Source organism: Stenella coeruleoalba (genome assembly GCF_951394435.1).
Source record: "Stenella coeruleoalba genome assembly, chromosome: 17".
NCBI classification, from domain to species: Eukaryota; Metazoa; Chordata; class Mammalia; order Artiodactyla; family Delphinidae; genus Stenella; species Stenella coeruleoalba.
Genome location: NC_137163.1, coordinates 56,796,035 through 56,820,959, shown reverse-complemented (window position 1 = coordinate 56,820,959; position 24,925 = coordinate 56,796,035). Strand labels below are relative to the sequence as shown.

At 45.6% G+C, this 24,925-nt stretch overlaps 1 protein-coding gene across 5 annotated transcripts in view; it reads right to left on the bottom strand.

The window, feature by feature from the left end:
* Nucleotides 1-24,925, bottom strand: part of PAG1 (phosphoprotein membrane anchor with glycosphingolipid microdomains 1) — a 142,792-nt gene that overhangs the window by 15,496 nt on the left and 102,371 nt on the right. For all 5 annotated transcript variants that reach the window (XM_079902153.1, XM_079902151.1, XM_079902149.1 and 2 more), the window contains 4 exons: nucleotides 10,817-11,022; nucleotides 9,117-9,168; nucleotides 5,441-5,537; nucleotides 1,869-2,473 (listed from right to left, as the gene is read on the bottom strand). In XM_079902153.1, the coding sequence (XP_079758279.1) occupies nucleotides 1,869-2,473; nucleotides 5,441-5,537; nucleotides 9,117-9,168; nucleotides 10,817-10,941 (879 nt within the window). In that variant the 5' untranslated portion in view covers nucleotides 10,942-11,022. The remainder of the gene's footprint in view (nucleotides 1-1,868; nucleotides 2,474-5,440; nucleotides 5,538-9,116; nucleotides 9,169-10,816; nucleotides 11,023-24,925) is intronic.

Below are 24,925 nucleotides of genomic sequence, written 5' to 3'. Positions count from 1 at the left end.
CCATCAGAGCAATCCTTTCCTAACCCAGATTAAGCCACCATTCTTCTGTGCAAGGCTTTCGAGTGACCCCATTTTATTCAGATTATAAGCCAAGGCTATACAGCGTTGGGGCCCTGCTTACCTTTCTTCCTACTTCCCTTAGCGTTGCTCTCCCCTCTCCAGCCACGCCCACCCCTTCTTCTTTCCCGGAGAGGCCGGGCCTGCTCTGGCCTCAGGACCTTCACACTGGCCATCCCCTCTGCTTCATTTGCTCTGCCCCCCAAAATGTGTACCAACTCACTCTCTCACCTCCTTTAACATTTTGTTCAAATGCCCCTTCACAGCCAGGCATACCCTGACCACTCTATTCACAATTGTGCTCCCACCCAACTTTCCTAAACCCCCGGATTCTGTTCCAATTTTTTCCTTTAAACTTTAAAGCCTTCTAAGATACCACATACTTTACTTACATACGTATTTATGTCTCTATCTCCTTACTTAAATGTAAGCTCCACGGGGGCAGAGATTTTTGTTCATTTATATGTTTTGTTCACTAGTGTATTCTCAGCACCTGTATCATGTGGCTTATAGTAGGTGCTCATTAAAATCTTTTTGCAAATAAATGCATGAATATTAAACATTTCAAGTTCTCCCAATCACTTAAAATTAGGCTGGTTTATATGGAGATGATGGATTATTCATTCCTGTATTACTATAGAAAGGTAATCTGCTTCCCAGATGGCTATTTCCAGTTTCTAATGTGACATCTGCAGAATTGCTTACTTAGCAGTGGTTAGACAGTCAACTCTCTTACCTTTCAAATGCTTGTAAGTAAAGAAGTTTTAACTGCTTTAGGCAGCATAAACGTCACATTAGTTTTATTATCTTTAGTTATACAAAGGGCAAAAAAAAATAGGCTGCATTTTACAAATAGATTCATAAATACTTTACTGAGGCTCTCAATGGCTCACTTTACGGGTAAAACGAAAAGCTGAAATGCATTCAGAGAACACGACACAGAATGACTCATTGGCATAAGCTATATAACCCTAGCCGGACCTCCCCTTTTGATCATGAACGGCACAAGTTTTTCAAGGCTACTACTGACTGACTAGTCCCTACTTGGCCTTCCTACCAAAACTTGAGAAGAGAACCCTACTTTTTTCTCTGCAGAGAATGGAAATTAGATATGAGTTGCCTAAAGAAGGTAGGGCCTAGTTTAAATCCCAAGGAAATGCTGACAGCTGGAGATGTGAATTCCAAGCTATGGTGGCTCAGACATCAGCTTATGAGACACCCACAGAGAAGGCTCGGGGATTGTTAGTACATTTTAGAGCTCTGTTGAATAGTTACACTTAAGAGCTACAGGGTAGTATTTAGAAATTGTCACAAAATAAAATCTCTTACTTGATTCCTATAAAAGTCTATACATAATCAGATACACCCAGTGGCACCTGTGAACTGGTCCCCTCTGCCTGTTCTTGTGCTCTGATTTCTGGGACCCGGGGAGCGGGGAGATCACCCCACTGCCTGGGGTGGTAACAAGTGGAAGAGGCTAAGTGGGTGGCAAAGAGTCTCGTCTTTCCAGTTCTTGGTCTTCACCATGAAGAAAATAATACTTGCCCCCATTAGACATGATGCAAAAACTGGAAGATATCCAAGGAAGGTGCCAAGTGAGAAATATTTTGTAAATATGAGCTTTCGGTATTTTGTTACTTGGAGGGGGGAACAAAAAATCAAACACAGCTTCCACCAAGACAGCTTCCACCACTCAATGCACGTGAAGGTGCTAGCATGTATTCCTTAGAACAACGTGCACGCAAAAGCCCCAGGATCAGCTAGACGCCCAATTGTGACAAAAGCTCTGAAACCAATGTGCCGGAGCCCACCTTGTTGGCTTCACTGGTCCCCTCGGCGGCCCCTTCTTCTCCTGTTTTACTCTCTGCCTGTTCCTGAAGGTTTTCATTTTCATCCAGAAGTTTAATGGGGACAGGGGGTGGCGCCTCCTCTTCTGGATCCCATGAATTTCCAAGAATACTCTCTGCATTAGCGCTTTGTCGACACTTTCTGTTTCTGTCCACGGAGGCATATTCGGCAAAGTCTGTTTTGCCACTGGTCTGGGGCCCCGGAAGCTCTTTCACAGTGGAAGTTGACTTCGACCTGCTGCTGTGGCCTCCAGCTGAGTGGGCGGCGGCCGTCACCTCCTTAATTTCTTTCACAGTTTCATACAAGCAGTCCTCCACCATATTTTCTTGTGAGGCACTGTCCTTGAGCACTTCGTACGGCCCCTCCATCCCCAGACCCTGGTCCCCGTCCGCGCTTTCTCCATTGAGCATCGTGTCCACTTTGCTCTCAGGAGGAATTCTGGGCAACTCCCGGCTCTGATGACATTTTGGCTTCCCTGTGCTGTCCTGGGAGTCCAGCAGATCTGAAGCTGAGGTCTGGACTTCCTCGTAATGCTGCGTGCAGGTCATGGTGCTGTCTTCTGAAAGAACTAAAGCAGTGGGAGTATTAAAAGTGGAGAAAGACAATTTCTGACATAATTATTACAGTGAATCAGATGATGTCAAGTTAGGTGAAATCAAAGTGCTGGCTTTTTATTTGACTTGAGGCTGTAAATTACAGATGTTTTGACTGTTAGTGGATATTCTTATTTCAATCACCGTGTAAACTAAAGCCATCCATTACATCTTTCCAATAGAGTATTTAATAAATTGTCTTGGCTATCAATTTGGGTCACAGTTATACAGTCTTTGCTGTTACTCCTGATGGGCTCCTTGTAGGCAGTGTCCAAAGTGACCAGAGGATGAAAGTGACACTGCATAGGGCCAAACTGTGGGAGGCTGGGCTCCAAGGGGGGGGCATGTGTGGCAGCGACTCTCCCGGCCCTACTGGCCTCCTCTCGTGTGGAGGGAATACCTGGGAGCCATCCCCCTTCACAGGTCACTTTGTTTGAGAGACAATGGAAAAAATGGGGCAAAAATGTGCCCAGAGCAGTATCCCAAAGGGTCCGCCTACCCTGTGCCTTTTTAAAGCTCTTCCTTCCATCTTACTGGCTCCCAGTGCCAACATTTTTACCTCAAATTAGAAAATTCGTATTTGAAATTCTTAGATTGCTACAGAAATGTTACTGAGTGGAGCCATTCAGTCATCCCTTTATCAAATGTTTTTTGAGTGCCTCCTAGGTGCCAGGGATGGTTGAAGTGCTGGGAATACATCACTCATCAGTGAGGTCCAATGAGTCCTGCCCTTTGGGGACTTACACTGCAGTGAGCCAGTTATTAAATTACTGTCTCTCCACTGTATGTTCTTTATATACTATATATTCTTCATATATGTAAGTGTATGTATATAATATATATATTATATAAAGTAAATATATACTTAAACATGTATTTGTACTGGTATATTCATATATATTTACTTTATATAATATATATATTCCTTATATATCGTATATATTCTTTACATCTGTGTGTGGGTTTATAACTTAGTTTTTCTTTTTTGATGTTGGGGGTAGGAGTTTATTTATGTATTTATTTATTTTTGGCTGTGTTGGGTCTTCGTTTGTGTGCGAGGGCTTTCTCTAGTTGTGGCAAGCGGGGGCCACTCTTCATCGCCGTGCGCGGGCCTCTCACTATTGCGGCCTCTCGTTGCGGAGCACAGGCTCCAGACGCGCAGGCTCAGGAGTTGTGGCTCACGGGCCCAGTTGCTCTGCGGCATGTGGGATCCTCCCAGACCAGGGCTCGAACCCGTGTCCCCTGCATTAGCAGGCAGATTCTCAACCACTGCGCCACCAGGGAAGCCCTATAACTTACAGTTTTTAACCCACTTGTTTTTACTGACTAGACTGGGATTCTCTAAGACCCTGGAGTCCAGAACAGTAACTAATGCATGGTTGACTCCACTGTTTTTGCATGAAAAACTAAATGAGTGAAAGAAGAAATAAACTGCTCACCTCTTATCCTGAAAAAAAAAAAAAAAGACTACTTCTCTTTAGGGGGACTAGAAATAGTGTCCCTGAAGAGTATCTCGGGAAAATGATAATGGAACCCTCGTCGGAAGTTACCATCACTACCCACTGTGTACTAAATACTTGATCATCAAGGAGGGGGTGAACTTTTGCCCTCTGGATTTAGATGTCTGTGTCACGGTGGACAGAGAACGGGCACTGGAGTCTGAAGCCTCCGGTGTCAATCCTGACTGTCCCCCAGTTTCCTCGTCTGTAACTGGAGGTAAGAGGAGGATTTGCTACCCCAGGTGAAAGCGCTCTGTAAACTGGGGAGTCGAAATGTGACTTTGGTGAGCGAGCACATCCTGGGCGTGAAACAGGCAGCATGCAGAGTGGTCCTAAGGGTGTACCCAGGAGTCAGATCGAGGGTTCAAATTACAGATCCTCAGAGCACTGACCATAACATCTTAGGCAAGTGATTAACCTCTCTGTGCCAGACAGAATAATGCCCCTCCCCCCCACTGCTCAGGCACCCACGTCCTCTTCCCTGGATCCTGTGTGTTTCATTCCACGGCAAGGGAGGAATTAAGGATACTGATGAACTATTAGCTGATCTTGAGATGGGGAGGAAAACTGGGGCATCCAGGTGGGCGCGGTGTAATTCTGAGGGTCCTCATCAGTGGAAGATGGAGGCAGGAGAGTCGGAGAGAGACTTGAAGATGGAGGGAAGTCCAGGACCAAGGAATGCAGGAGGCTTCTAGCAGCGGAAGCAGGCAAGGAACTAGGTTCTTCCCTATAGAGCCTTGGGGAAGGAGCGCAGCCCCGCTGGTACTTTGATTTTAGCCCAGGGAGACCCGGTTCAGACTCTGACCTCCAGAGCTCCAAGCTCATAAACCTGTGTTCTTCTAAGGCACTAAGTTTGTGGTAATTTGTTGCAGCAGCAATGTTTCAGTTGCCTCATCTGTAAATTGTGAAGAGTAATAATCCCTACCCTACAGGGCAGTCATATTAGTCATGGTAACCTTATAGTTGCTAGCATAAGCGGGTTAGCAAAAATGAGTTAGTACAGGGCTTCCCTGGTGGCGCAGTGGTTGAGAGTCCGCCTGCCGATGCAGGGGACACGGGTTCGAGCCCCGGTCCGGGAAGATCCCATGTGCCGCCGAGCGGCTGGGCCCCGTGAGCCATGGCCGCTGAGCCTGCGCGTCTGGAGCCTGTGCTCCGCGACGGGAGGGGCCACAACAGTGAGAGGCCTGCGTACCGCAAAAAAAAAAAAAAAAAAAAAAAAAAAAAATGAGTTAGTACACATACAAATCTTAGAACAATGGCACACAGAAGCCAATTCATAGATATTAACTTTTCATCCAAAAGAGATTTTTTTGGCTAAAACTGGTAGTAATACAAAAGGTAAGCAAGAACAAACACATTTCCTAGTTTTTGAGCCACATTTTCTGAAACCCTTTCTCAGGTGATGAGGCCTGCGTGGATAGCTGGTATTTCTGCAGAACTTACTGTCACCGTTGGTGAGTGCCCCATTCTGTTCGCTGCTGGCAGGCGCGTCTGTGGCCAGGCTGGTAACTGAACGGCTGAACATCTCCTTGTCGGAAGGCTGCAGAAACAAAGGCACCAAAAGGATCAGACTGCGTGGCAGAGGGGAATATCCACGGCTTTTTTATGGGGGGGGGTATTTTTAAAAATTCATTCATTCATTCATTCATTATTTTTGCCAAACCGCACAGCTTGTGGGATCTTAGTTCCCCAACCAGGGATTGAACCCTGGCCCTCGGCAGTGAGAGTGCAGAGTCCTAACCACTGGACCTCCAGGGAATTCCCTCCATGGTTTCTTCTAAAAATGAAAACAACAACAACAAAAGCCAAACCCACTGCTTAGATTTAAGTTAAGCGAAACGAAATAAAATCGAGTTCCTCAGTTGCACTAGTCTCATTTCAAGGGCTCAGTGGCTACACGTGGACAGTGGTTACCCTATCAGTGCAGTTACAGAACACGTCCATCTTGGTGGAAGGTTCTATCGGACAGGGCCGTCCTGGGAATCTTCCGAGGCCGCCATCCACAGAGCTTCCCATCTGGTAATCACAAAGAGGCTATGGTAGGTTGTGGGGTCTCAGGTCCCTTATCTCAAGGTAAGGGGGACCAGAAGCCCCAGGGCTGATTGGAATCAGCTCCAGCAGAGAGAGGCCTCATCCTTCTACCAGGGGTGCCGGAAACGTTACCCTTTTTAAGGGTGTGTCATGCCGAGGAAAACATCACCTTTGTCATCTGAAGGGAAGGGACTTAAATCTGATCAAAGATAATGTCACTGATGTCTGAGACTCAGAAATCAGCCAAGTCTCTGCTTCAAGGTTCACCGAAACCATCATATGCTAAAAAGTGGTTTGCAAACCTTTCTTATTCTCACAAACAAATTCAGGACGCTTGGAGGGAAGAATGGCATTGATTGTTTCCTACTGGGCTAGCCTGGGTGGACAGTACATGGCATGATACGCCAGGCTGAGCTACAGCTATGACTAGCCTGAAGGTAAGGTGGTAGCTCACATATTTCTTGAAATATGCAGCTGGTCCCACGTAGCAGCTGAATCACTGCTGATATGATCTGTTCCCCCTTCCCACTCATGGAATGCACGGCCTGCGGGACCCAGGAGGCCACACTGGACCATGTTCCAGGAGTCCACCTGGGAAGTTCTGATGTAAACAGCACCACAGCCTTGGCTAGCTGGCTTCACAAATTCTCTGACTTGGGAACCAAGTAATAATAACAGAGAGCAAATAGCTCATGCTGCGTCATGATCCAAACATGTACCGGGAGTCAGCTATTTCAATCCCATGCAGCCCGTGAGATGGGTCGTTGTGTTAGGTTGCAGGGCGGCTGCAGACACAGGTGCCCATTCACAGAAATGACGTCACCCCTGGTGAGGAGTCAGCTGTGGGGGAAGGATGGCTCCCAGGTGGGCCCATAACAGCACAATCAATCCGTCACAGCTGAATTATCATACTCTAGGCTCTCACCACCATTTCTTCTCTTAGCTTCTACGAGAAAACGCCTGCTGGAGCTCCAAACACAGAAGCCAGGAGAGAGCCTCTCTCTCACTGAAGCTTCAGATGCAGCCAGGGGACACCACCGCCCCCCCGCCGGCCTTTTTCACCTTAGGATTTAAAGGCAGCTCCTCTGGGGCTGTGGAGCGGTGTGTGTCGGGGTGTGTGTCAGCCGGGATCAGGGGTGGGGAAGGCTGGCTGACTACAAGGACTTGTCAGGCCTGGGATGGAGACTGTGCAAGTTGTACAAAATTGAGAAACTAGGATAGAAGCTTGTAAAGAGAGCCATGTGATGTGTGTGTGCAAACGTGCACTCCCTTGCTCACACGTTCGTATGAGAGAGGCTATGGGGGGCTATTAATGAAGGACACTGCACACGGAGAGCCAGATCTTCCTTTTATCCACCCGCCACTCTCTTCCCATCTCACCCAGGGCTGCTGCTGGGCGTTAGCAGAAGAGCAGGAACCAAAGGTCTAGAGCAGAGGTTCTCACACCTGAGCAAACATCAGGATGACCCGAGGGCTTGCTCCCAGCCTCCCCCCCACCCCCCGCCCGCCCCCGAGTCTTCTAACAAATGGAGGTGGAAGCCTCTCCCCCAGCCCCGCGTCTCCTGCCAACGGGCACCAAGGAGAGTGGCAAGGGGAAGAAAGCTGGGGCCTGGGACCTGCACGTGGGAGAAGCCACAGTGGAGGTACCATCCCCTCTCCCACCCGCCCTCTGGGTGCCTGCACAGCGGCAATCCAACAGAGGCGCTGGGGGCAGGTGTGAAGCGGGGATACAGACAACCAGAGACTGCAGTGAGGGTGACAACGGGGGTAAAAAGGAGGAGGGTGATGAGAAACCCGGAAAGCAGTGGAGGGTGTGTGTGTGTGAGCCGCCTGCATACAGAGATGAAAGGAAGGAACTCCCCAGGGGCTCCCAGGAGAGGAGGGCTGACCGCTTCGCTGCCTGGCCTGGAAGAATCCCTCAATCCTAGGGCAGGGCCCCCAGGACGCCTCCTGGGTGAGCTTGGAACCTGGCTGCTGGCTGAGTGTTTCATACCAGACCTCACATGACATACTTCAGTCATCCATCTTTCCTTTTTGCCCCTTCTTCCTCCAACCAGTTGATGCCTGATCTTGAGAAATTACGTCTGGGACAGGAAGCATCTTCACCATTTCAGCCTTGCGAATATGAGGGCGGCCCCATCCCCAGCTGCTGGAATTGCTCAGCCAGTTAAAGGCATGGGCCTGAGGGGAGAGAATGAGGTGGGACCAGGACGCCCAGCCTGCTCCCTATCTGGGTGAATCCAAGAGGCCCGCGGGGCTCGATCAGGACCCTTTAGGACACAGAGCAAGAAAACCCAGCAAGGCCAGGCCACATCTGGGATGCTGGGGGTCCCAGGCTCCAGTAAGCTTAATGATCAGCTGTTACAGGTTGAATTTTATCATCTCCAAATTCCTATATTGAAGTCCGAACTCTCAATACCTTAGACTTGGCCTCATTTGGAAACAGGATCGTTGCAGATGAAACATGTTAAGATGAGGTCATATCGGAGGCCTTAAAAAAGGGTAACTTGGGCAGAGACAGACACACATAGAGGGAAGACGGTGTGAAGAGTCACAGGGAGAACACAACGTAAGGGCAGAGATCTTCAAACCAAGCATCACTAAAGGCTGCCAACCGACCACGGTAAGCTAGGAGAGCGGCCTGTAACAGATGCGCTCTCACAGCTCTCGCAAGGAACCAACCCTGCTGCCACCTTGATCTCGAATTTCTAGCCTCTAGAACTGTGACATGATAAATTTATTAAGCCACTCAGTTTATGGTCCTTTGTTAGGACAGTTCTAGCCAACTAATACACCGGCTGGAGCCCAGCAGAGGCAAAACAGAAACGTCCCTGCAGTAGGTTGGAACTATCTGAGGATCCTTCCAGCAGTGGCACAACTGCATCCGTTTCAGAAGCTCTCCCAACAACCTGGCTAATTGCACAGGCCTCTAGCCACGGTGAATATAAACCTGCAGCAAGAGGACCGGCCCAGGCAGCCAGTTAACTCTGGCTGAATTGCTTCCCTGGGCTTCCTTCAGGCTGTAGGCTTGTGGGGACCTGCTTTAGATAAGCGGCTGCTGCTTTAAAGCTCGTGCACGCGTGCTCACCACGTTCATCAGGTTCTCATGATCTCCGCTGTGCTGTCTCGGCTTCTTTTCTCTGAAACAGAAAAGGAAACATGGCTGTAACATCCAACGTGCTATCTAAAATCAAACATACACTCCCCTTTCCTATTCAAACTTTGATCGACACTTAAATAATCTCTCTTTTAAAAACCGGGTTTATTTTGCCAAGGAAGCAGAAGCCGGACAATTCACTCTACCCCTCCTCTGCAGGCAGCAGGGTCCGAGGGAGTCAAGTCCCAGCAAGGGGCTGGTCACCTCTCTGGACCTCCCCTTCCTCCAGGAGTAGAAAATACAAGTGAACAAGAGGACTGGGGCAGTTTCCTGAGTAGAAACTGTTTATATCTAGAATGCTGGAATGAGTTTTTTGTTTTTGTTTTTTGTAAGGAAATCAACAATTCTCATCTCTTCATCTTTCTTAATTCAGTCTTTGCAAAGTCACACACTGCCATGGGATTGAGAAAATAAAGAAAATACAACTTTTGGCTTGTCGGGGAGGTTACATGCCCTCAGGATGAGTCATATGTACTTGCAGTCTATGGAAAAGTCCATCCAGTAAAAATAGAATTTATTTTTACTCGGGACAGGCTAAAGAAAGCCATCAGTACTAGAGGCTACCTTTCCCATAGATGTATAAGGCAACAGTGACACCTAGTGGTGGCATAAATAATTGCAAGGCAGGCCCTCCCAGGCCCAGGGGAACAAACACTCCTCTAGCTTTGCTTCTATTTTTTCATCTTTCTGGCCAGTTAGTCTCTCTCCCAGCCCTGGAGTCCTGGATCCAAACCGGGCAGGGATTTGGAGGCTACTTGTGTTCAGGGAGTCTGGATTTTCCCCTCCTGACAGAGACTTTAGGGCACAAAGCCACATCCAGACTTTTAAATGACACTTGTCCAGTCTCTTCCAAGGTTATTGAGAAGAGTTTGAAAGAAGGCTGGCTGTCAGCTGGTCTGCACTGGCTCCCAGCAGCAGCCCTCACCAGAGAGCTGCATATGTTGTAACAATGTCTGAACACCTGGAAAATCACTCCTGGTTAGAAAGGACTTTGCTTCTCTCCAAGCAAAGATCTCCTTTTCTTCTTGGTGGAGGGGTTACACATTTTATTGTATATGAGGGAGACAAAGAAGGAGGAAGAGGGGAGGGGAAAGAGAGAGAGAGAGAGAAGTATAATTCTAAAAAAGACAAGATGGTTATTTCATACACAGAATGTTTCTCTTGTAGAAAAAATGAATGTTTCTTAAGAAACTGCAGCTCTAGATAACAAATCCTTAATAAAATGACCCCCGAAAGCTACAGAGCAGCAAAAATTCTCAGTAACTCTCAAATGGCAGCAAAAAGAATATCTTTAATGCACATGATACTTAGATTTCCAAATGTCCACAGATGGAAAAAGAAAATACACATTTGGACAAGGGTGTGCTCATAAGAATAGCAAAAATTTCCTTCTGGGAAGTTTCATACATAAGGGCTCTTCCAGTTGCTCCCCAGGAAAATCAGATGTGGCTTTTCACTGAACTAATAAAAAGTGTCCTGAGCTCCTTTGCGGCAGAGAAGTCAGTTCATCTAACATACGAGTTTCTGGGAATGTCTATGCAGTGAGATGCCATTCATCACAGGCTTTTTATATAGAAAGTCTTCTGGGAACATGTTATTTTAAGGCTCTAGTAGACATGCACTGCTCTCACCTGTCACAACTGGAGCATAGAAAGATGAGGAAGGTGATGAGGAAGAAGGTGGCCACAGCTGCCAGGCTTCCCCACAGGGTGATCTGCATTTGTCCCCCACTCAGCAAGCTTCCCTCGGGTCCCATGGTGGGTGGGAAGTGGCACAGCCTGCTGGATTTGGTCAGTCCTTCCAAGGTGGCGACATGGGGGCAGAGGGCTGCGTCCTCCTGCAGAGAGAACAACGTGTGTTTTGACAACTTCTCGCGTGAAATGCCAGAATCTGGGAGTAAGCTCCTGGTGGGGCGTGGGGTGAAGGGGGCGTTTGAGTAGAGCAGGGAGGTGTGTGCAGACTGCAGGTGTGTGCAGGTGTGTGCAGGTGGACTCGACTTGGAACTCCCTCTGGGCAAGTTTCCCTCTGTGGTCCAGGCCTTTGTTTTCTCACCCAAAACGCAAAGCAGGAGCGTGCAATACCTAGCACAGTGTTTGAGGCAACGGATGTCTTGTTATTTGGATATGTTTGGGGATAGATTCTTAACGTCTTCAAATAAATTTAAGACTCCAAGTACTCCACAGCAAATGAATAAATGCTTATTTGGTTTCTCTTGCATTTTTTTGTTGTTGTTTTTTGCCAGAACAGTGTAAAGCATTTATTACAGCTTTCACAAAAATGCAGTTTGCATCTTTCCCACCTGAATCCCCAACTCCCCAAACCTGCTTCTCTTCGAGAAGGTTTACGGTCAATACAATTAATGAAACGGATTGTCTTTACATTCACCTTCGTCAACAGTTAACTGTTCTGAGTATGTGACTTTATATTCAGGGCTGGCTTTCACTAAACTTTGTAAGCACTCTATAAGTCCACTTTCAAAGGGATGGCTGAAAGTCTACGCTAAGAATGCATCACCGGCAGCAAATAAGACTTATTTATAAACAACTACAAATTGAGTATAAAAGCTAGGACGTATTAGTACCCTGCATGTGCCTGGGACTCGAGTGCTTTCCTCATTCGATCACTGCCACCAGTCTGTGAAGAAGGCACAGCTAATCCCCATTTTTCAGAGACACGAAGTTCCCCGACGGTGTCACCGCGCTCAGTGGCAGCGGAGGATATGAGACCAGCCAGCTCTGACTCCAGCGCCAGTGGTCTCAGCCCCTAGAGGGCGCTCCTTCTCACTGGGGGCTACCGCTTCCCGGTCCAGCTACAGGGCTTCTACATGAAAATGGCCAATGAGTTCTGTGAAATATTTTAAGACTTTTAGATTTTGAAAAACAGAGTGCTATATCAAATTAACGATGATCTCTCGTCAGAGATGCCTTGTTTAAAGAACATTTGCTTTGCTCAATTCTAGAACATTCTCACTTAAACAGCCTTTAACTTCATCTCAAGATTCATGAATAAAGTCAGCAAATAAATATTTTTGTCATGATAATTCATCAAAACTCAAAACATTTTTTTTTTCCTTGAAAAAGACGGTTGATGTTTGCATTTCCATTTGCTTCCGTAACAGACCTGGGACTCTATGTAGCCATCACTGAGCATCTACATCAAGTCAGCACCTGGGGAGCTTAACGGAGTCACTGTGGTTCAACGAGACCAGATTTTCTCCAGGTGAAACATTTCACATTTATTTCAATATTTAAAGGTGACAAATAATAAAAAGCTGGAGAAAAAGAAATTTTATCTACAAGCATGCAGAGAGATTTCTAGATGAAATCGATTGCTTTCTATATGGCCTTGAACCAACATGAACACTTCTTAATGCTCTATAAATAAATAAATGACAACTTCCTGGGTAATACAGAACTTCTTTCTTCCTGTGTTGGTTATATATTATACCTATAAACACTACATGCATACAGGAATGGATGGTCAAATTGCCTTTGCCTGTTTGCCCCTGGACAGCTATAACTGAGTGAAAATCGCCAGCACTTCTCTTATGATTTGTTGAAACAATGAATAATTCACTTTTAAACTTAGACTACAAACTGGCACAAGTTATTAAAATACATTCAAGCACATGAATGATGGGGACCTCTGAATATATATGAAATAAATTTTTATATCCAGATCCAGGTTCATGCATAACACATTTCAGGAGGTACAAACAAAAGATATCTGTTGTGCAGGCGTTTGTGTGTTCCTTCTTTCCTTTGCTCATTCATTCGTACAATGATTTAATCAATGTCTCTTTATAAAGTTCCCGGTTCTTAGAAAATAGTTTGCTGAGTGAATTATTCAAAAGGCACATATCTATCCAGCAGGACCCTCTCTCCATCTCTGGTACACGTTTCTCTTTTCTCTTTCTCTCTTTCTCAACAGGGGGAGGCGATAGAATATAATGAATTATGTGGTGCTCCAGCTAGCAGAACAGTGTGGGGAGAAAAAGGGCGAAAGCAGATTATTACCAGCTACTGAATAAAGGATGTAACTCAGAGAAAAGGTGTCAAAACTCCTGGATCACTCCCCTTCAACCAGAATTTGCAGAAAAGCTACTGACAGAAATGCTTTTTTACAAAAGTTCTCATTGTGGACAAAAAAAATCTCACAGTGAAAAGCAAGATCATCATCTGGTACTGTTTCTGAGTCAGATTATCAATACATTGTACCCCTAAGGACAAGGGCTCCAATTGCGTGGGCAGCTTTCTCCTCTCAGAAACCTCTATGTGCAACTCGACAGGAGCCACGCAGGTCACAGCTGTGGTGGCAGTGCAGCAGGAACACCTACCCTTGCAGGGGCCAGGGGTCTACACACACATGACCTCCCTCCCAGTGGGATTGTTCCAGTTTTAGAGAAGGTCTGCACCACTGGTACTCTCCTCTCCTGGTCTCTTTCTCTTTCTGGTCTCCTGTTTCCATAATTCTCCGGCCCATTTCTTCTCTGGTCATCTCCTTAAATTTTAGTGGCTTATTTACTATTGAGACATGGCTGCCTCCCCCCACCAACCCAGTGTGTGTAGACGGACTGTCCCCACCGTGTGTGTAGACGGACTAGCCCTCCCGTGTGTGTTTTGAACTGTGCCCCCCAGTGGGTGTAAATGGCCTACTTCCCCCTCTTTCCCCACCATGTGTGTAGACAGACTATCCCCTTCCCCCGCCCCATTTGTGTAGATGGACGACTCCCTCCCTCCACCGCATATGTAGATTATCCCCTCACCGTGTGTAGACGGACTGCCCCTCCCCCATGTGTGTAGAGAAGCGCTAACACCCATAACGGATGTACGCGTTATGACTTCCACATTCCTCCCTCTTGGTGGAGATGAGAGTGGAAGCCCTGTGTGGATGGTCCAGGGCTTTCCAAGAAGTGGAATGGACTTTCCCCCCAAGGCTGGACCCTCCTGCACTGGTTTCACTCAACTTAAATGCAGTGTTCAGGGTTCTTTCCTGGAGTTCATTTTGAGCAGGGCGGGGCATAGGTGTCCTTCCCTGAGACTCAAGGCTTCTCTCAGGATTAGCGACAGAGAGGGAGAATGAGGACAGCGAGGCACAGGGTCCGGGAAGTAAGAAGTCACCCTGAAAAGGAAGGGCCCCCGAAGGAGCGAGGGTTTTCTATATTATACACTGTGCGCCTTTACCAACCAGGTCCTCGTGGAAAAGATAATCCAAGGCTGCGGAGTCCCTGATGTTGTTACCGGCCTTGGGGACCAGCTAATTTTCTGCTAATTCCTATATCAAGTAAGATGTTTCCTGAACATCCGGCATCAACCCACACCAGCAGAAATACATGAACAATTTGGGGCGATCTCTCACGATTTTTTCAAGGAGATATTTAAGCCTATTTCTCTCCATCCTGTTCCTACCCGTCTCAATAAAATTGCGTGCAATTATAGAATACTGTTTCTTCAAAGTTAAAAAAATCCCGTTGTCAGACCACATGTGTAAATATTCTATGAGTTATTCAACATAGAGCAAAGGATGACCATTCACCGTACCTCAGCGAACATTTATTACAGCACCTGAATGCCCCACTAAGATGTGTTGCAAAAGATCATACTACTAATGAAATAGCAGATTTAGTTTAATAGTTGTACATCATTTTTTTTGTTTTAGAATAGGCTTCACCATTGGCTGCACTGACGTTCAATCATGACCAGTGACTGTAATTTAATGCATGATATTGACAAGAGGCAGTGGCATTTCGCCCACCCCGCAATTTTATATCATTTCAGAGTACTGTGGGAAATTGTCATTTGGCCCTGAGAAAGGTCGATGCCTGAGTTTATAGGACTGCTTTTGGGGATTCTTTTCGAAGTAGGGTTGGATAACTATTTCGGACTAAAAGCTCCATAATCACTCATACTTTTGTATCCATTCCTTTCACGATTTTAATCAGTAAGTGATTCAATCTTGAGAAAAACCGAGGGCCTTTTACTTTAAAAGCAGGTGCCACGTTTAACCACAAGGGGGCAGTATAATTCTATTCTCAGCCCTCCAGGACAGACCTCAGTTATTCTTGCTGTCGGCGCCTCTGCTGAGCCTTTTAACTGTCTTCAGTAGCCTGGACTATCGCCACACCAATCAATTCCAACGAAACAGAAAGCAAAAACCGGATGAAATGAATGAAAGTTGCAGGCCAACTACCAGCTATTTCTTTGTTTAGCCAAACACATTTAACAGGTAGGTGCTCTGATCGCTGCAAATTCTGTATAATTTGGTAGAGCTGGGATGGCCGGTGAGATTAGCTATAGAAGCCGACACTTAGTTCCTCTGAAGCCGGTTGAGGTCAGTAATGATGGTCATTACCATTTTATAGCTGTCCTAGTTGACTCATAATTAAGCATGTTGGAAACCACCTCCACATGACTCCTCACCAGTGGCCGAAATGAGGAGGTCAAGGACCCATCGCCATGGGAACGCCTCCTTCCCGGGTCATCACCAGGTGTGGGAACCATGCGGTAAAATGACACTTTACGGGCAACAGATTTTAACCAAACATCTAAATTCCTTGCTGGGCTTCTGTCCTGTGAGGCACGTGGGCAGATGCACAGGCTATGGAAGCATGAACCTCTCCACTGAAGTCTCCCGTCTCCTGAAAGAGTTTTAAGCTCAAGTATTCAAATTCGGGTCAATTTCTCTTCCGACCAAAGGGGTTCTGCTATAGGTAAGCTTTGTGCACTGAACTCTGTGTGAGGGTCAAGCGGGTCTGCTGTAAACACGGAGCCATGTCTGTCCACCAGGGCCCTGCTAAGGCCCAAGGGTCTCTGCCATACCAGTTGTTACAAACATATCCCTGTTTCTCTCTTTCCCTGAGTCGGGGGGAAACACACCCAAAGAGCAGAAGGTGGTAAAGGACTCCAAGGTAAGATTTTCTTTACGGTTTCCCGAATCATTTTATTTACATCACTATGGAGCAGTATCTTAACGTTTCTTCCTGCAGCGGCTTGAAGCGCGAGAGAAAGGAACCTGGGGAGGCTTGACAACACCAAACTGGCCCTGCTGCCATCAAGGCTTGCTGCTGCTGTGGAAAGAGCAAGGCATTCATCCCAAGAGCGGGTTATAAATCCTTCAGGCCATCTGTAAGCGTAACCTGATTTCTTCTTGTGCATATTAAACCTGTTGATCCCCATGGGAAATGGGAAATCTGACCCTTTGGGAGTGTGTGTGTGTGTGGCTGTCACTTGTCTTCAAAAATACATTAAACTTACATTACAGAAGTCATACAGTTTATTGCTTATCAAAGCTCTGCTGCCGTTTTGGTTTTTGCCTTCAGAAAAGCCAAAAGGCGAGTGACTTTGGTGGGTAAGGAATGCCTTCTAAGGTTGTTCCTCCTATCCTGACTTGAAAACCAATTCCCAAGGCTCATGTTTTTTATTTTTAATGGTAAATCTCATGAGAGAACAGGAGAGGCGTCGGGGAGAGAGAGGGAGACAGAGAGAGAGAGAGAGAGAGAGAGAGAGAGAGAAAATGATTCTGACAGACATGGCGGAGGAATCCAGGTATAGGGTCTTCAATTTGCATAAGCAAGTCTTAATGGGCTGTTTCACAAAGTGTGCAGTTTGAACTTTAGGCTCTAGTTCTTCCTGCCTTGCATGTTTGCTCATCTGATCTGAATGAAAAGTTCCTTGAGGGCAGGGATATATCCATCTTGTATCCCACCACATTCTCAGCATCTCCATGAGCTGGCAAACAGGAGACAGTCAAGACATTTTTACTGAATACATATTACTGCAAAGGGAGGATTCGCAAGCTGACTCTCAAAATGCAAGTTTAATGAATAATGTATTAGGTAAGGGAGAGAAGGAGAATAAAAGAGAAGAGCACATCAGGCAAACAATTAAAAATTAAGCCAAGTATGTCTTAAGGCAAAACCTTAGCTCTGGAACAAACACAGCCACCTGCCTCTTTTGTACTGTCACCAAAGCAGCCTGAGGTCTCTTGAAAAAGGTCCCAGCACTGGAATTACTTGCTTCTCTGTACGTGAATCCTCACCACCCTTACCAGGTCTCCACACTGGCGATCTCAATGTATCCCCAAGCTTGGCGTCCCTCTGGCCCCTTCTCAGCGATGACATGTCACGCCTCCCTCCTCTCCTAGGAATCTGGTACACACCTCTCTCTTCCCTCCCTCACAGTCCTGGGTCTTACATTTCTCAAAGGAAAGGGGAGCCTTAACTATTCTTGGCCGTCTTCGCACATTTTCATCCGATGGAAGCCTAACCATCCCTCAGGTTTCAGCTTAAATGTCACTTCCTTGGAGCAGCTTTTCTGACACTGTTTCCCCCTCCCCAGTTTAGTTTAGGCCCCCTGACTTTTTTTTTTTTTTTTTTTTTACAAGTTTTTCCCTTCACAGCATCACTCAAGAGTAGAGTGATGAAGCCCTCTGTGTGTCTCTTCCACCGGTCCAAGCTCCAAGAGGGAGGCTGTGGAGAGACGTATCTTGTTCACAGCTGTAGTCCTAGTGTGTGGCACACAGTAGGCACTTAATACATAAGTTGAATGAATTAACAATGAGTAAATAATTCCAAGGATCCAAGAGGAGGTGGATACTGACTTGGCCTTCAGAGACGGTTAAGAATTAGAAGAAATTCTTTTTCTCAGTCTTCTCAAACAAGGCTGAAATTTCTTGGGGATGTGAGGGGTTCCAGAAGCTGGCTTGCCTGCTTGACTAGCTGGTGGGGAAGTCTCCATGCTGCCTCCATCCTACACATGATCGACCGGCCTCTCTCCACGTTCCCCTCAGGGTCCTGAAGGGGCCCAGTGTATATCAGTTTCGACTCGTAGGCTTGAAATAAAAAAAAAAAACACGGCCATCCCCACCATGTTCATAACCCCCAGGTGTCCGCCCACCTGGGACAAGAGCAGGCAGGTGAGGACATGGGAGCCACGCCATCTTTCTGGCAGGCTCAATTCACGCGGTCGTGACTTGTTTCCGGCACCAGAGAGAAGAACGCTCCCTCTCCTCCGATTCGCCCACTGTTCACTCCCAGCCATGTCATCATGGGTCTCCCTTCCAAGGGAACTAGTGCACTTTGCAGCCCTGGCACCAACTTCTTTGCTGGAGTCCGGTGGGGATGTGCTGTTTACACACAGGCCAGTTTACTGAGGTGGGACTTTTATTTATTTTTATTTTAAAAATTTATTTTCTTGAAGTATAGTTGATTTACAGTGTTGTGTTCATTTCTACTGTACAGCAAAGTGATTCAGTTATACATATATATACATTCTTTTTCCTATTCTTTTCCATTGTGGTTTATCACCGGATACTGAATATAGTTCCCTGTGCTCTATAGTAGGACCTTGTTGTTTTTCCATTCTGTATATAATAGTTTGTATCTGCTAACCCCAAACTCCCAACCCACCCCTCCCCCAGCCTCCTTCCCCTTGGCAACCACAAGTCTGTTCTCTATGTGAGGTCAGGACTCTGTTAAGCACTTCTTTGCCTGTTTTTATTTGGCTTCTGACGCACGGGTGATTCAGACACTTGTTAAAAAAGTAGTAGTAAAAGACTTAACCAAAGAAAAACAAAACAAAAAAAACCCCAAAACCCTTCAGTGTCTTTGATGAGAAGTTCAGAAATTTACCATGTGACATAAACGTCTCTCAAATCCTCCACTCACGGACCATGATATTTAAAAGATCAGATTCATTTTAACACTTGAACTGTGGTTGGACACTAATTACAAGTGCTCCAGTATCTGTCACATCCCAATTAGCTTCTACCAAGCCCTCACCTAACAATGCTACCTCACGGAGATTGTACATCAAAGGATGCTTATTCTGGGAAAAGGAAACCTTCAGGATGGAAGCAGTGGAATTTCAGAGTTAGTTAGATAGCAATTTAAGCCACATCCCAGAGGAATCCCAGTTCGTAGTACTGGTTTCATTGTGAGTTAGATCAGCCACACCTTCTGATGTACCCGGATGTAAGGACTCTGAGGTAAGAGTTAACATTCTACCCAGGCACTAGCAAGAAGGTAGCGTGACATTACCCAGTGCTCAACACATCAAGGCAATCTTTAATTCTCATCTTTCCTACATTTAAAAAACATTAAGAATTCTTTACATTATAAAACTGGCCGACAAAGTGCTTTCATTGACCTCTAGAAAGCAAAATCTTCAAAAACCTTCCCTGCGAGTTACTTGCCGGTGTTCCCAGAAACTACTTAGGGAGACAGAGTGACAGCTTGATTACAATGAGTCAGAATTTGTGTTTGAAAATGTAGGTATTCCGGGCTCACCCTCAAGGCTTTCTGCCAGGAGGGTGCGGGGAGCAGATGACTCAGGGAGTGTGACTCCCAAGCTCCTTATAGAGGAAGCGACAGGGCCATGGACCTTGTAGGGCAGAGCTCCTCCAAAGGTGGTTCTGGAGCAGAAGCCTCACCATCATCTGGGAACTTGTTTAAAATGCAGAATTCAAGGCCTTCTCAGAAAGTCTGGGGTGAGGTCTGGCAATCTCTGTTTTAACAAGCCCTCCAGGTGACTGTGATGCGTGCCGAAACTGGAGAAGGCTGTTCTAGAATAGCACCTTCCTTCCTCTCCAGATCACCTGGGGATCTTGTTAAGCAGCAGATTCTGAATCCTGCGTTTCTTTCTTTTTTTAACTAAAGTATAGTTCATGTACAATGTTGTGTACATTTCTGCTGTACAGCAAAGTGATTCAGTTATACATATATTTGCATTTTTTTTCATATTCTTTTCCATTCTGGTTTATCATAGGATATTGAATATAGTTCCCTGTGCTATACAGTAGAACCTTGTTGTTTATCCATCCTATATATAATAGTTTGCATCTGCTAATCCCAACCTCCCACTCCATCCCTCCCTCAACCCCCTTCCCCTTGGTAACCACCAGTCTGTTCTCTATGTTCTTGTGAATCCTGCATCTCTATTCGGCCCTCAGGGGAGGTCTAGGCTGCTGGTCTGAGGGCCATGTATGAATAATACTAGCGTAGATGTTCATCTTCCTTCAGCTAGGGTTGAAGGGTCACTGAGCCAGATCCCTGGGGCTGAAACTTGGCCTTCATCTTCCTTAAAGTTAGGTGAGATGAGGTCAGAGCTCCTGTGTCCTGGGAGCCTTCTGGATTCCCACAGAAGCACACAAATAAAAGGCTGCCCTTTACAGAGTCTAATGAGACAAGTCACTGATGTGTGGCGGCACAGACCCAGCTTCTGCTCCATCCCTTCCCACTACACTGCTCTGTGGCCTGGAATGAGCCCGCACCTCCTGTGCCTCAGTTTATCCTTCTGAAAAGTGAGGTCATTTATAAAGTTTCTTTCCAGCTCTGAGATTCTCTTATAAAAGTAGCCAGTGATTCCTAAGTTTTACGACCCACATCCAGAACTTTCCACACAAAGGGAAGTATTGACCCAGCAAGAACTGGAAATTCTCAGTGTGATCAATAGTTTCAACTCCCCAGGAAACACAGTCTTAATAATTCATGGGAAAACCTGATAAGGCCACACCAGTCACACAGATGTCAGGAGGGGACACCATGGGCGGTCTTCACGGTCAGGGTCCAGCGCCGGAGGTCAATCCTGACACCCCCAGAACATCAACAGCACATCTGGCAGCGACACCAGGCACAATGGCTGCAGAGCAGACGATGAGTCTCTTAATTTTCTCATTCGCGTGTAGTTGATATATTTACACATTTGCGATTCATATTTATAAAAGTCTTTCAACAAAGTGTGAAGATCAAACCAAAGTACGCAGACGGGTGTGCAGAGGTGACTTAGAGAGAAGATGCGGCTGCTGGAAGCTTCTGAGGCTGTTTAAAGGCATATGCCCTAACTTAGGAAAATCTTACAAAGACAGCAAGTCTGAAAGGGATCCATCTAATTTCCAATCTCAATACTTGACAAGCCTGAGGAGATTCCAAATGTGACAGAACATTCTGGAGACTTTCTCTGTCTTTATTATGAAAGATGCTCAGCTCTTTGGTTTCATTTCTTGACTAATACCTCCAATGTTTCTTACTCTTTGACACTAAGGCACAATCTGTATTTTACTCTTTGACACTCAGTAATCCACTGAACAAATAATTGCTAAATACCTACTCTGTGCCAAGGACTGTTTCATCTTCTAATCACACCTTAAATATGAGATGACACTAGTCTGTTGCGATTCAGTTGCAAAATTCAACTGGCAAGAGGTGAAAAATCTTTAGAATTAAGTTCCTAATACAGAGATATATTTTGATCACAGATGAAAAACAATTTATTGTTGAATTCCAAGCACGGGAAGTCAGGGGAAAAAAAAGCCGGAAGTCCTTTCATTTCCACCATATTGCATGAGAAACAACATCTAGCCACAATAATTGTAGCGTGATTCCGTTCAGCTTGACAGCAGAGGCGCCGTGGCATTGACGCAGCTGCAGTGCCCTTGGACTGATGTTGTTTCAAGCTGAGAACTGTCCTCATTGTGTCTGGTGGATTCCAAAGGCAGCCTTTGCATGAGTACGGGGTGGACAGGACCACCACCAGGGACCCACGCACCCACCCATCACAGTCAGGGTCAGCCAACTGCTGAGGATGGATCAGATTTCAAGGACCTGGGAGGGTACCTGTAGAGAGTACCCCTCCCCGTCCCCCCACCCCCTAATGGAAGAAAACTGCTTTCACTTTACAGTGAAAGCAAAGCTTAAAAAAACATTCATGCAAGAAGTGGCACAAGCATTTAAAATCCCATTAAGGCATAAATGACAGAACAGAGCAATTCACCTAGTGAGGACAAGGGAGGGAAGGAGAAGGTGAGAGGGTTGAGGCCAGAGTGCAGACACAGTGTACGTGGAGGGAGGCAAGGGGAACAGACTCGGAGGACTTTTCTGGTAATTTTTTTCTGCTTTACCATTTTGTTTACAGCTGGCTTTACTCCATGGGGTACTTTGGGAGTTTAAGAATGACATGTGTATGTACATGTCTACGTACTTCAGCACATTTATTTTCTTCTTCTCCTTTGCCCACTTTAGAGAAGACAACACTCTGTCGACAGAGATGGGGAGATGGGTATAACAGAATGGCAACCCCTGTGGAGATTCTGTTCTTACAAGGTGTGACATGACTAAACATGAAACTCAACCATCAGAACCTGTCACATTCTTTGTAAGAGGTCTGTGTTCATTACAATGGCCATTAACATCATGGATAGCCAAAAACACTTCGAACTAGATACAGAAGGCAATGCGGAGTATTTAAGAAGATGTGGTAAGAAGATGTGGTGTATATACATGTATATATACTATATATACACACACACAATGAAATATTACTTAGTCATAAAAAAGAATGAAATATTGCCATCTGCAGCAACATGGATGGACCCAGAGAATATCATACCAAGTGAAGTAAGTCAGACAAAGACAAATATTATATAATACCTCTTATATGCAGAATCTAAAAAATAATGCAAATGAATCTATATACAGAACAGAAACAGACTCACCGACATAGAAAACAATCTTACGGTTACCAAAGGGGAGAGCAGGAGTTGGAGGGAGGGATAAATTAGCTGTTTGGGATTAATAGATACACACCACTATACATAAAATAGATAAGCAGCAAAGATTTACTGTATAGCAGAGAGAAGCGGAAAATAATCTGAAAAAATATATATATAACTGAATCCCTTTACTGTACACTTGAAACACAACACTGTAAATCAACTATATTTAAATTTAAAAAAGTTGTTTCAAAAAATAAAGGCGGAATATTACTTAGCCATAAAAAGAAACAAAATTGAGTTATTTGTACTGAGGCGGATGGACCTAGAGTCCGTCATACAGAGTGAAGTAAGTCAGAAAGAGAAAAACAAATACTGTATGCTAACACATGTATATGGAATCTAAAAAAAAAACGGTATGACGAACCTAGGGGCAGGACAGGAATAAAGACACAGACGTAGAGAATGGACTTGAGGACATGGGGAGGGGGAAGGGTAAGCTGGGACGCAGTGAGAGAGTGGCATGGACATATACACACTACCAAGTGTAAAATAGATAGCTAGTGGGAAGCAGCTGCATCGCACAGGGAGATCAGCTCCGTACTTTGTGACCACCTAGAGGGGTGGTATAGGGAGGGTGGGAGGGAGACGCAAGAGGGAGGGGTTATGGGGATATATGTATACATATATCTGATTCACTTTGTTATACAGAAGAAACTAACACAACATTGTAAAGCAATTATACTCCAATAAAGATGTTAAAAAATAATAAAAAAATAAAGGCAATATGGAATAAACTGTAGGGTCTTGAGTAGAGACATGGCAGGATAGAAGAGTATCTCATTTGTGAGCAGAATATTTTCTCAACTTCAGTGGATGAGTGTTTTGACTGTGGCCCTACCGAATAACTAGCCTCGACTGGTATCAAAGGGCACGGCCTCCAGGCCCCTCCATCTCAGCCCCATTGGTTTCATCTGGCTTCCTTCCCAGGCCACGTGAGAGCATCAGCCATTGCAGAGATGCCCCCCCCCAAACCCCCTCAGTCCTGCTCACCACCCGCTGGGCACTTGTTACACTGCTGATGCCAAGGCCTGACCCTCAGATATTCTGATATAATACAGCTGCAGTGGAGCCCAAGAATCTGTATTTTTAACACGTGTCCTAAGTGATCCTAACATTAAGTAGCTCGCTGAAAACCCCAGGCTCTGAATTTGTTACAAGTCCTACAGGAATCCCAGTGAGGTGGAAGTTACTCATCTTAAAGTCTTTGGGGGATCAGAATTACTCAGAACTGACATCATTTGGCCAGGGGAATCACTGTAGCAGGAATTAGGAAAGTGTGAGAGGAAACGTCTGTGTAAACGTGGTCCCTACAAGCTGTATCATTTCCATTGGTTCATCCTATGAAAGGAAAAATCTAATCCTATGTTGAGTCCCAGGGGGCAGGGGTAGTGAAACTCCTAGGAAATCCACTGGGAGGTCTCTGCAGGGCATTTCTTCCCTTACAATGCCACGTAGCTAATGCGATTATAAGACCTAATGAACTGAGACTAATGCAGTTTTGAAAATCTTCATAGCTAATGAAAAATCACATCTTCTCCCTCAAGATTTCCCATTTTTTTCTGTTTGTAAATCATGAATGAAACGAAGACATGGGTGAAGGCTGTGTTTATGGTCTTTATAATTTGAAGAGTTTGTTATTTTGAATGTCACAGTGGTTTCCAAGTGGAAGGGTCACATTTGGAATTTACATTCTATGCCACAGTATTAAGAACGTTTTGGAGAGACCTAGAATATGCATTTATAACACTGATATTTAAAAGAGAGTCTTTCCCCCCTGCTGAGTTCAAAGTATTTTGTACATCAGGTCAGGCTGTCAAGGTAGCCACTCTGCCCCAATTTCCTTTTTTTTTTGGAAAGTAGAGAGCAAGAAAATGAGAGCTAATATCAGGATATGGCTTTGACACCCCCCGACTCAGCACTTCTCTATCCTATGTTTTCACCCCTTTTGGGGAAGGAACATTTCAAAGGCATGAAATTGAGACAGGAGAATGGCCTATGGTGAAGTGGCGTATCGGGGAAGGCGCATCTTAGAGGCATGCTGTGGTAAATTCAGGAAAAGGTGCCAGCCACCTCTACCTGACTATCCACGTTACTCAGTTTTTTTAAAATTTAATTAATTAATTAATTAATTAATTTTTGACTGTGTTGGGTCTTCGTTTCTGTGCGAGGGCTTTCTCTAGTTGCGGCAAGCG